Raw genomic sequence first — 13391 nt, forward strand, 5'->3', positions numbered from 1 at the left:
GCTTTTGATTTTGCTGGAGCGGTTAGGACTTTGCCCCAGGCATCTCCACACCAACTCTGGAGCCGTTATCAGTGGGCCGGGTTGTGTAATCCTGTTTGTTCAGTGTGTCATCTGCCACTCCTTATCACTCTGACATGTAGTGAGATATAGGGCTGGGCGATGTGACTGAAGGGCAGTGTCACGATACTGGGAGACGATATGTGTCACTGGAGAGTGATAAGTTGGAGCAGGCAGGTCTTACAGTGCTAAAACTGTCGTTGTACACCGCAGTGCAGTTTGGGTTTTTGTGCAAACAAGTGGTTCACAGATATTCGTCTAGCACTAGTTGTACGTCATATGTTGATGCTGTCTCACAAATACCTTTTATCTCTGTTTCTCTCTTAATTCTAACATAATTCCTAACTTCTTAACATAATCTCAGCATCTTTTTACGTTGACTTACATTGAAAGCTAAGATAATTAAGGATTTTTCCTCCTCCGATTAAGCCTGATGTACATTGTGCAATTTCTTGACGTCGCAACCTGTTTCAACAAAATTCACTTCAAATAAATCCATAAAAATTATTTTTTTTGTGGAGTGATGGCCTTTGTCATGTGGGTATCTTGCTTCTAGATATATGGAGAAAAAATATTAAGTATATTTTGCTAAAGTGCTCAAATGATATGTGCAGCCATCTACATATAATATAATCTACACCATTTTAACAGGGCACAAGTTAGCAAAGCTATGCACTTTTTTTTATTTTTTATAATTTTATCTAAAATTTTTCCTTATTTTCATCCCAGACCAAATACTCAACCCACTCATTAGGACACCCCCTTTCACCAATGATGCCCCAACACCCCAGGAGGGTGAAGACTAACACATGCCTCCTCCAACCACCAGCCACCACCTCTTTTTAAGCTGCTGCTGATGCAGCATTTCCGAGTAGCATCACAGCGTGCTCGAAAGAAAGCGCAGCGACTTAGTTCTGATACAACAGCTCACAGACACCATGTGCTGAGCGACATCACCCTTTGGAGGGATTTGGGGAGAAAGCACCATCTACCCTCCCAGAGAGAGCAAGGCCAATTGTGCTCTCTCTTAGGGCTCCTGTAGCCGATGACAATTTACATGAACAGGATTCGAACTGGCGATCTCCTTATGCTATGCGCTTTCTTAACATGTTGTGGTGAACCAGGCGCTTGTATGCAGAAAAAGAGCTGCGTTTGACGTGCAGTGGGAGCTTTTCGCAACGCACCTGATTAAAGAAAAATCAAGTAAAGTGCTAAATAAGTCTAACTGTAAGTAAATAGGTTAAATAAATAAAATATTAATTTGAAAAAAAAGAACAACTTTAATGAGTATGCATCAGTGTCTGCAGTTGTATATTGAAACTTAAAAAAATATATATAATGGGATTGGCTATTTACTACTACCTTAGTACTACTATGTACCTTAACAGGAACTGTGTAATGAGCCATAATTGTGGGAAGTCTTTTCATGTAATATGTCTTGTTATTACTTTGTTATTACCTTTGTTTACATTTATTATACTTAAATATTGTCTTAAATTAAAATAGCATTTCCACATTAGTTCTAGGTTAATTTTTAACAACTGTATTTCTGGTGTAAAAACTCAATGGTTTAATTAGTGTGAGCACTAACGTCATAAAACGGACAAATATCTGGAGGAAAAAAGTGTCTAAACTTTTTTACTTTTCAAGCAGTGTGTTGTAGGGTAGGGCCATGTCTATGTTCTTGCTTCAGCTGTTATTGTGTGAACGTGAGCGTTAGCACTGACCCTCATGCTTTCAGTGTTTGTTGTCCAAACATACAGAATCCAGCGGTCACCCCACAGCCTTGTTTAACTTTCTATAGCTGTGTGTATATATGTGTTTGTATATATGACTGTACAGGGTATATGCACTGATCCACAATCAGTAGGGGTAGTGATGGTTTGGTTCACACCTAAATAAACCCCTCGGTTTGGTACGATGGGTAGAAAAAAAAGAGAGTTATTTAATTCATTGTGCAACTTAGGATGTTTTCACACCTGTAGTTGGTTTCTATGATCCAGATCAGTTGATGAGTTTGTTTACCTGGAGTTTTTTCGTCCTCTGTTTGGTTTGGTTTTACACAGGCGCTATTCTAAACGCACCAAAATGCGCACCAATTAACCACTTGACCACATTGTCCCCTCTGATTGGTCAGAGCTATCTGGTGTGGGAGCAAAAAAGTAAATTTAGCAGGAAGATTCTGTGTTCCAGTGTGTATCTGTGCAACTTAAAGTTGCTTTAAAACAAAACGCTGAAATTTTGCCGCTGCACTTTAAAACAGACGTGCAGATGTTTTTAATGACACATGCAGCGCAGATGTACACTTTGTAAACAGGGAAGAAAAAAATCCATTGATGGAATAACCTGGTATATATTCAGTATATTCAGGTAGTCAGCTGACCTCATTCTTTCAGCACATACTGTTGCTGAACCTAGACCTGCAGAACAACTGCAGCAACCCTAGATCATTTACTTAAGTTAGTACTTAGTTAAATCCAGGTGCAGACTGTATTTCAGCCTAGTGTAGATAAAAAGGGCAAAATATAGTATAGCATCTGAATTTGTTCCCTAATTTCTTCCAATTTGGCTATCCAATTGTCCCACCCCTTTGTGCATCCCCATCACCACTGGCACCTGCGACCCTAGGAGGATGCAGGCGAGCACATGCCTCCTCCGACACGTGTGAAGTCAGTCACCCTTTTTTTCGAGCTGCTGCTGATAAATCATTGCCTGAGCAGCTAGCATGCTCAGAGGAAAGCACAGCGGCTAGGTACCGATACATCCGCTCACAGATGCCTCGTGCCGCCCAGCGTGGGGTTCGAACCTGCGACCTCCCGCTCATAGTGGCAGTGCTTTAGTTAAGAGCCACAGTTAGCATAGCAGGCTAAAGGTGTTTCAAGCTGCTAATAGCTACAGCTTAAGTGTTCGGGGCAACTTGCCTCTGAACTTAGTTTCCGCATTGCGTTCATTGGATTTCACACATTCACATAGACAGTTCCTATATTTCACGCATTCCTGAAGAATACATGTACCGTTTCACCCCTAACTACAGGTATTGACTTAGTATTTACTTGGTATTTGCAGGCATTGGTCACTTTATTTCCCCTCGTTCTAAATGAGATTGTTCACAGTTGACAGACAGACAGACGTTAGAAATGCTTGCTTTTATTACACACAGTGATTAAGTGATTTACTGTTAAGAGGAGAAAGGCCGGATCCATCAGTATAACCTTTGTACTGCTGGCGCTGCATTCAGATCAGATATTGTTTTATGAAGAGATGGAATTTAGATGGGTTGGGAGAAGGTGTTGATTGGTATGGATAGAGTAGGGTAAATATGCAAATATGAAATATTTTTTCATTTCTATAGTGGGGGATAGTGATTTAATGGGGATGAGTATGGATTGGATGGGTATGGGTATATACTAATGATGATTTTAGATTTGAAGATCACATTTTATACATAAATTAAGCTCAGCGTACTTTACAAACTGCCAATATAATTACAAGTCAGAAACTGTTAAGACTTTATATAGGGCACTACAATACTTAGAATAAAAAAAACAGTAATCATAAGAATAAAAGTAATATAGAATTGTAATTTAAAATCATAAAAGGCTTAAAATGAGGTAAAAATACAGAATGTTGTGACTATAAAGTAATAAAATAAATGGATTCATATAAATATAAAAGTGAATACAATTATTAATTAAACCTAGTAAAACCTGGGAAATAAAAAAAATATAAAATATAGTTTACAGAAACATTATCTTTGTGGGCAATAATGTCAGCTTAATTATTGAGGTGATTTCTGACGATAACTTAATTATTGTGGCAGGCTTAATTGTGCTTTAAAAAATTATATAATAAAAGGCACATATTGCTATAGGAATTTATTGTGATAAAATAAGATATTGCTCACTTCTAGTGGTTAAATAATATTTTTCTTTAATTAACAGTAAGGCCAAATCAATCTTTTATGTTATAGCTCTTTATCCTTGAAGCTGTAAAATAAATAAAGAGCCTGTAGGCAGTTAAATGTGTGGAGTCTATTCATGCTGATCATATCTCTCACTGCCTTCAGGCTTCACTCTGTTACTGTTAAATATTCTTTTTAATGAGACGGATGGTCCTGTTTATTTTTATTGCTTAGGTTTTTATATTATTTTTTCACAGTAATGTCCCTCAGATAAACAGCTTTTCTGATGTTCAGTTTGTCTCCTGTGTTTCTCTGCAGTTTCTGATTCACCCCGGCTCGTGTGGGCCCTGATGTGGCCGTGTGGAGGTCTGGAGCAGCGGACAGGCTAAAGACTGACCTGAACACCCACACACTGACAGACAGAAAGAGAGACGCGTGTCCAGGTGAGTAAAGAGATTGAACTGCCTGAGTCTGTTTATATTATAGGTCTGTGTATTAGGGGTGGGTGATATGACCCTAAAATTATATCACAGTATTTCTCTCTGTTCCTCTGTTTGCGTCTCTCTCTTTGTTTTGTGTCTCTGTGTCTGTCTGCAGGCTCTGAGTATATGTGTCTGTGTCTCACTGTGTGTCTGTCTGGGTGTTTGTCTGTCTCACTGTGTGTCTTTCTTTCTTTGAGTGTCTGTATCTCTGTGTGTCTGTATCTCTGTGTCTCTCTCTGTTTCTCTCTGTGTGTGTGTCTCTCTGTGTCTGTCTCTCTGTGTGTCTCTTTCTTTCTCTGTGTGTCTGTATCTCTGTCTCTCTCTGTCAATCTCTCTTTCTGTCTTTCTCTCTGTGTGCCTGTATCACTGTGTCTTTTTCTTTGTCTGTGTGTCTGTCTCTCTCTGTATGTATCTCTCTTTGTGTGTCTTGTGTCTCTGTGTCTGTCTCACTGTGTGTCTCTTTCTTTCTCTGTGTGTCTGTCTCTCTGTGTGTCTGTCTCACTGTGTGTCTCTTTCTTTTTCTGTCTCTGTGTCTCTCTCTCTGTCTGTCTCTCTGTTTCTGTCTGTCTCTCTGTCTGTCTCACTGTGTGTCTTCTTTGTCTCTTTGTCTGTATCTGTGTGTGTCTCTCTTGTGTCTGTATCTCGGTGTCTGTATCTCTGTTTCTCTCTCTTTCTCTCTCTCTCTCCCTCTCTGACTTTGTGTCTGTCTCTCTGTGTGTCTCTTTCTTTGTCTGTATGTGTCTGTCTCTCTGTGTGTGTGTGTGTGTCTGTTCTTGACCTTTGTCTCAGAGTATATTAATGATTTTATTGACCTCGTTTTACAATCTTACAGATTTCACAGGAACCTGATAGTCACCCTGTTGCCATGTCAACCTCATCGCTAAGACGACAAGTGAAGAACATTGTTCACAATTACTCTGAGGCAGAGATAAAGGTGAGCGGTGCTTCTGTTCACTTTTACACAGCGAATATTACTGTCTCTACCTCTCTTAATTAGATACACAACCATTTAAAAGTTTGAGATCACTGGTTTCATTAACACTAAACTTGCTGTAGCTTTCAGATTTTAGGTAATTGGTGTTAATCAGTTGAACTCTAGGAAGGAACTGTAGATGAGTCCAGAATAATGCACAGAGCTTAAGTTCTAATAACATTTAATATTAGGGCTGTTTCTAGGTCCATTATCAATGGCACCCTGTTCTTTAACGATCAGGACCCCACAGGAGAGACCACCACAGAGCTGTTATTATTATTTGGGTGATCAGTCATTTATTCTTAGCACTGCAGTGACAGTATGTGTTAGTGTGCGTTGTGCTGGTACAGACACAGCTGTGCTGCTGGAGTTCTTAAACACTGTGTACTTCAATTAATATTTTTTCCCTTTGTGTATTGGAGATTAGACTAATATAGATAATATTGGCATGATTATGATTACCTCTGGTAGATACTGTATGACATGGAAATCGTAACCTTTTGTATTACGCATCTCATAGCATGAGAGAATATTTTAGCCAATCGTGCAATACCAGATCAATGCTTCAATAACTGTGACTCCATACACACAGTGTGAGAACACAGCAGTAGGTGTAGTGTATATACAGCTCTGGAAAATGTAAGAGACCACTTAAAAATGATGAGTTTCTTTGATTTTACCAAAGTCAAAACCTCTGGAATATAATCAAGAGGAAGATAGATGATCACAAGCCATCAAACCAAACTGAACTGCTTTAATTTTGCACCAGGAGTTGCGTAAAGTTATTCAAAAGCAGTGTGTAAGACTGGTGGAGGACAACATGCCAAGATGCATGAAAGCTGTGATTAAAAACCAGGGTTATTCCACCAAATATTGATTTCTGAACCTTTTTTGTTATTTCAGTAATTTCAAAATCTTCTGCAAATAAATGCTCTAAATGACAATATTTTTATTTGAAATTTGGGAGAAATGTCTTTTGCTTATAGAATAAAACAACAATGTTCATTTTAACTAAATATATACTTATACATATCAAAATCAAAGAAACTGGTTTAGACATTTTTTTCAGAGCTGTATTTCCCAAACTATGATTATTTACAAATGTTGTTGCCTTTTTAGAAGGTATAATTGCTTTGTAATGCCACTCTATTATCATTATTATATCAGTGGCATTTAATGGTCTTAAAATGACAATAGTATTGTTATTGTCACAGGCCTAGCATGACATTGTTAATGTGAAGTGTTCCCTTACATTTGAACCATAGTGTACTTTAACTCATCATGTTGAGTTTGTGATTAAGTGCAGACCATCATTATTTCACTTCTGTTTTTCTGATCTATATTTATTTCCACTCGACAGTAGTCTGAAACTTCATCTTTCATTTATAAGACATGGTTCTGCTTCACTGCCTGGAACTGGTGTTTTCTAATCAGAAAGAAAAAACAGTTTCTAAGTGTAAACCTTGATCTGATCTTTACATTTCCTCACATCGTTTCTGTGTAATAGGGCGTTTTTTTGTATTATTGTTTAATATCTTTATTAATTGTAATTGTAAATTCTAAAATTTGATTTTTTTTCTGAAGATCTGTGTTTTTTAAAGGGGGACTAAACCCCTGGATTTTTGCTGACTCAACCTAAGTTCAAATTTGAAAAAGGCTTTATTAAAAAAAAAAAAAAAAAAGGACGGATAGTTTGGGAGGGACACTGGGTGATGTATGGGTTTAGAGGCAGGGCAGAACGATTAGCTGATTGGCTGATTAAGCTGCAGCAGCATCAGTGTGCCTCTGATAGGATTCAAGCTGATTTTATTGGTACATGAGGTGGAACGAAACTGATCTCACGATCCAGTTTACACCCAAGAGCAATTGCTAAATAGATAAATATAGATAACATAAAATAAAAAGTAAGAACACAATAAAATAGAATATAACAAAATGGACATCAAGATAAATACACAAAAAAATAGTGTTTATGGCAAAGACAGATTGTTGGATGTCAGCAGGGGTGGTAGTATTATTGATTGTTTCTAAGCAGGACTATTTCATTACTTCAAAGGAACACATCTTAGTTATTAATAGAAAAATATGGTTTATGTTTAGTGGCTCTTAAAGATGAAGCTAATCATTGAAAGATTATCGCTGTGTTTATCAAATTTTTTCTTCTCCAGGTCAGGGAAGCGACCTCCAATGACCCCTGGGGTCCCTCCAGTTCTCTGATGTCAGAGATCGCAGACCTGACGTATAACGTAGTGGCCTTCTCAGAGATCATGAGCATGGTGTGGAAGCGGCTCAACGACCACGGCAAGAACTGGAGGCACGTTTATAAGGTCAGTAGATCACGTCAACTAAACACTGTATTTTACGGACTATAAAGCTGAGTGTATTATAAGGTGCACTTTCAATGAACATCTATTTTCGTACATAAGGCGCACCAGATTATAAGGCGCATTTTAAGCAACAATAGTAAGGAACAAGGATGTCACACAGTAATCTATACTGATTTCTCTCCTAAAAATTGTTTATTTGGATGAGTAAAGCACTTTCGTTTATTTACAGTAAGCTTACATTTTCGATAGCTAGCTTAACGCTAGTAAATGCTGTAGACACTGAGGAACCCTGAGTGTTTTGTTACACCAGGGCACTATTAGCTAGGGGTTCGTCCTAGCTTGTTTTAACACAGCCAAGACATAGACTACAGTCAAGTATACTCACCTCTGAAAGACTGAAAGAGCTAGTGCTGTGGTTAGCTGATAATGCTTTAGCCTCAATGCTGGAGAAACTTTACAACCTGACTGGTAAAATTCATACATATGGCGTACAGGTGATTTTTGGGGAAATTAGGGGTTTTCAAGTGCGCCTTATAGTGAAAAAAATACAGTAATTTTTTTTAAAAAAGCATTTCTTACCTGTCATCGCTAATTATTGTCCTGTTGTATCTGTGTTTTCAGGCTATGACTCTTATGGAGTATCTGATAAAAACGGGTTCTGAACGAGTGGCACAGCAATGCAGGGAAAACATCTATGCTGTCCAAACACTCAAAGACTTCCAGTACATAGACAGAGATGGCAAGGACCAGGTAACTGCAGTACACACACTACCGTTTCGTCCCACGTAGCTTGTTTTAACATGTTGAACGCATCTGACTTCAGTCCAATATACTCACCTCTGAATGGCAAAAGAGCTAGTGCTTAGCTCGGTTAGCAGATAATGCTAATAATGCTCCAGCAGTGCAAGCTGGGGTAATCAGCAGGCTGCAGTCTGATAAAACTTACCTCTGAGCGGGGAAAGAGCTAGCCCTTAGTGCAGTTAGCGGCTAATGCTAATATTACTCCAGCAGTGCTAGCCGAGGTTAGTAGCAGGCTAATATAGTCCGATATACTCGCCTTTGAAAGCCAAAAGAGCTAGCAAATTATGCAATACAGTAAAATAGTCACGTGTATATTTTACCGTTGATTTGTCATTCCAAGGTCACATTTTGCAAAAGTTAAATAGATTTATTCATTACTCATTTTGTCTGGTGTTTTTTGTAAATTATTACAAGAAATCTCACAGTAGAGGTAGTTAATAAAATTTTTGATCAAAAGTTGGTCAAATTTAAGCAAATTTAATCTCGTTTGAAGACATATTTATGTATTCTAGAATCTCATAAAAAATGTACAACATCCGGATTGTGTAAATAAATGTCTCCTATACTATGCTTTCTAATTTTTAGGTTAAGAAGGTATTCACCAATAGGAAACACAGATTAAGGGCATGACAAAATTAATCGTGACTAATTGAAAAAAATAAAAAATAAAAAATCTACTAAATTACTACTACTAAATTACTAAATTACGACTACTTAATTAGCCTTTAGCTGCAGCCCTGGCTCACTCTACAAGATTTTTACGATCTTATCCTACATTAAAACTGTGAAACCTCACACACATCGTGTACCTGTAGACCCTGGTGAGCACCTGAAGCCTGTGGTGCTGTTTTTCAGTGTTCTGAGCTCACGTCTCCTTTTATTTCTGCAGTCTGTTCTGCTGAAGATCTGCCTCGGGTAGAAAAGGCATTCAGAACTCCGGCTCTCTTCCATTCACACATTTAGTAGGAAATCTTGCAGTCAAGGTCTCGTAGTACAAAGAGGATGAACTGAACTGTATAAAAGCTCTCCGCCCACTTCTGTTCCCACACATGGATGTGCTTCAGCCCACTTTTCATCCTATAAACACACACACCGTATGAAATCGCCCACACTCGCTTTTAGTCAACGCAAGCGCACACAAACATGTGCACTGGGCTATAGGTTAGAGTTTAATTATGTACTGGTTTCTTCACACTGTAAAGCACACTGGATTATAAGGTGCATTATCAATGTAATTCACGATCTATTTTCATACATAAGGCCCATCATGTGACACTAGTAAAGAACAGGGGTGTCGCCATGTTTATCTTCTAATTTAGCAGGTCTCAATTCTCTGTGGTGGTGTTGGAGGGTAACTAAAAATTAAATAATGCTAAGCTAAGTAAACAAAACTATAATTCTTAAAAAAAGAATCTGGATGTTAATCTACACAGATTTCTCTCCTGAAAACTGTTTATTTGGGTGACTAAAGCGCTTCCAGTTTGTGATTTACAGTAAGCATAGATTTACAGATTTTCACTAAGGCTTGGTGCAGCAGCATTAGCATTAGCAGCTAACCACTAACCTTCTAAATAAGTAAATTATAAGAATTATGGATTTCTTGGTTTTAGTTTCACAGAAACGCAGGTTTACCCTATTCCTTTGCGTAGCACCACATGGAGTAATGAAGCATTAATATTGCAACATCAATATTTTATCCCACCTCTAGTGTTTAGTATGAGTTCATCTCCTGTCTTTGTGTTTGTGGTGGATCTGTGTGTTACTTCTGTTCTCTGTTCAGTTAGTTGAGTTGATATCAGTGGTTTGGTCATCATTTGCGAAGGTGTGAAAGCTCGCATTACTGTTTGTGTCTGATGTAGAGGCGTTGGGGTTTGGACGGTAAGTTATGTTTAGGGCGCTGAGGCTGACCTCATATCTATATTTAGTTATGAAATTACACATTCATCATGATCTTAAAGCTTCTCCATTTATATTTAACAACCAGACTATCAGACAGTGAGGAGGTAGACCACAGATGAGCCTACTGATAATGTCTGACTGATATCTACATGTTTTTTAAAAGAAATGCTTAATATACTATATGTCTACATGTTTTCAAACTCACATTCTTTCTTATTCATTTTTTCTGCTAATTTAACTTTAATTTGTGTTTTATAGCATATGCATATATGAGCAGATCTAAATAATCTACTTTAATTGGTATAAATGTTACTTTAATCTATTTGTTGTTACTTGTTACTGTTTTTTTTTTATAAAGGTCTGTTTAATATTTAGTGCAGTTTTCTCAGAGTCCCAGGGTGGTTGTAATTTATTTGTTCTAGTTATTTAGGATATTAAAAATATTTTTATATTGGAAGCCCAATGTCTACTCTTAATAATAAAAAGTTAGTTTAACTGTAAAATGGTGTAATAGTATTATTATGCTAGTATATTATTACTGTGGTACATCTTCTTAAAGCTTATTTGGGAGCCAAAAGCAGGGGAAAAGGGCATTTTCCATAGCAGCACTTTAAAATGACAATATTATGGGATATAATTATCCTGAAAATGTTGTTTTTGTGACAGGCCTACATGTGATTTCAGAAGAAACAGTAAATGAGCAGGTGTCAATATTTTTGTCCATTTTATGTATGTATGTATGTATGTATGCTTGCCTTCATTTAAAGTAGCTTTAAAGCAACATTATGGAGAATTAGTATGTCTTGCTCTTGGGCTTCTCCTACAGCAGGAAGGTGTACTTCCTTCCCACTTTGAGCCACCCTTAACAAGCACATTTTCTGGACAAGCTGAGAGGTACAGAAGCAGCTTCTGAAGTGATGTAGACTGAGGTGGCAGAGTAATATTACAGGATTTTACACTGTGATAACTTTGGTTGCATAGTGTTCAGCAGTTCACACACATATTGACCTCTCCGTTTAAGCAGAATTATATACGCAGCCTACAGGTAGGCTATGGGCAGCCTACAGTCTAGGGTACGCTTCTATATGTAGGCTATGTGCAAGTTACTTCTAGTGTACACACAGGCTATGGTGTAGGGTATGCGTTAGGGGTGTAACGGTACAGAAAATTCATGGTTCGGTTCACAACTCGGTATAAACCCCACGGTTTGGTACATTTTCTGTATGTTCTCGGTACGGTTGTGGAAAAATAAAGAGCGTAGGCATTCTGAATAGTCTTACCTTTATTTACTTCATAATAAAAATGGAAGTTCATTAGAAGTTATTTGAAATGAAATTTTATAACGAGGCTTGAGCTCTTTTGCTTGAAACCAGGGTTCTCTCCTACTGTCATCATGAGAGGATCCATCTTTTAGATTTTGTTGGAACAAAGAGACACTGAGCCTGATTGTGGCGCTTTATTAAAAGCAAAAAAAACAGCATTACTTTAACTTTAACTGCTTAAACTTCAAATATTTTTTCCTAAGCATATTACCGGCGAAAGAGAGAGGGTGCTCTCGAGAGGGCTAGAGAGAGGGAGAGAGCTAAGATGAGAGCGAGAGAGACGGTACGAGCGCCTAACCCTGCGTTTACACTGGAAAGCTTCAATCGAACATTCAATTCCTATGGCATGGCGTGATTTCAGTGCAGCAATGGGTGCACTCCTGTGAACATTAGTTCCTCCTATAGACTGCCTGTGTACCGCGTATTCTGTATGCGTTTACGCGAACCAAACCATGACCCCTGTACGTCTAGTGTACATGCAGGCTATGCCATAAGGTACGAGTCTACACACAGGGAATGTCAAATGACAGGCTAACCTCCTCGCAAGCTATGGCATAGGGTACACGTCTACGCACAAGCTACATCTAGTGTACACGTAGGCTGCAGAGTAGGGTATGCATCTACGTGCAAGATAAATCTAGTCCACACACAGGGAATGTATATCATGTATGTTTGACGCAGAAGTGTAAATTGTTCAGAATGACCCTGTTCGGCAGTGCTCTTACTCTTCTGCCTTAGCACGTCACCCAGGCAACAAGAAGACGGCAGTAAAGAGTGCATTTTGCGATGATATAGACAATAGAGCTTAATATTAAACAACACCCATCATTGTAAATTTCACTTAATTTAAAATCATTTAATGCAGCCAAAAAATGACTATATTGTAAAATTGTATTGTAATATTGTACCTGCTACACAGTGCACTTCATCCAATTAAACATGGTCTATAATCAAATATACAGCTAGTCAGTGTGTCAGTATGTATCAGTTTTATAAATCCATGTTGAACTCAGAGTGGTTCACCCTGCACTGAAAAGTCTGGACTGACTGACTGACTGATTGAGATACGTGTAAAAGCACCCTAAAGCAGAAGCTCCCCGTCTCTGAGTGTGAATCTGCTTGTGTGTTCAGGGCGTGAATGTACGAGAGAAAGCCAAGCAGCTGGTGACTCTCCTGAAAGACGAGGAGAGGCTACGGGAAGAGAGGATCCACGCACTCAAGACCAAAGAGAAGATGGCACAGACGTCCAGTGGTGAGTGTGTGTCTGCGTATCTTTTACACACACTGAGCTCATCCTTGCCTGCTTCTGCCTTGCAAAAAGACTGCTTATTTGTTTCGGTTATGCCAGGTTTACACTACAAGACTTTTTAAGTCGTCAGTCATTTTGCTGTCAATTTTACAACAAAGTTGTCACAAAAAACGACTGGTTGTGCTGTAATTGTGAGTCCTTAAGTTGTTGAGACTTTCACACTAAATGACTGATCAGCTGTACAGGGTCACAAATTTAGATTTCTCACCGTGTGAAATCACTGACTCACCTGGCTGCTCTCCAGAAACACGTTTCGTTACAAGAACACACCAGCACTAAACACACCAGAACTTGTGATGCCATACCAGAGAATCTTTATA

At 38.3% G+C, this 13391-nt stretch overlaps 1 protein-coding gene across 1 annotated transcript in view; it reads left to right on the forward strand.

Annotated features, from left to right (window-relative positions):
* Window positions 1-13391, forward strand: part of epn1a (epsin 1a) — a 31132-nt gene that overhangs the window by 2385 nt on the left and 15356 nt on the right. Inside the window, exons 2-6 of the mRNA XM_049480517.1 lie at window positions 4277-4401; window positions 5273-5374; window positions 7582-7740; window positions 8362-8490; window positions 12894-13014. Of these exons, the coding sequence (XP_049336474.1) occupies window positions 5306-5374; window positions 7582-7740; window positions 8362-8490; window positions 12894-13014 (478 nt within the window). The 5' untranslated portion in view covers window positions 4277-4401; window positions 5273-5305. The remainder of the gene's footprint in view (window positions 1-4276; window positions 4402-5272; window positions 5375-7581; window positions 7741-8361; window positions 8491-12893; window positions 13015-13391) is intronic.

This window comes from Astyanax mexicanus, chromosome 6, assembly GCF_023375975.1.
Source record: "Astyanax mexicanus isolate ESR-SI-001 chromosome 6, AstMex3_surface, whole genome shotgun sequence".
NCBI classification, from domain to species: Eukaryota; Metazoa; Chordata; class Actinopteri; order Characiformes; family Acestrorhamphidae; genus Astyanax; species Astyanax mexicanus.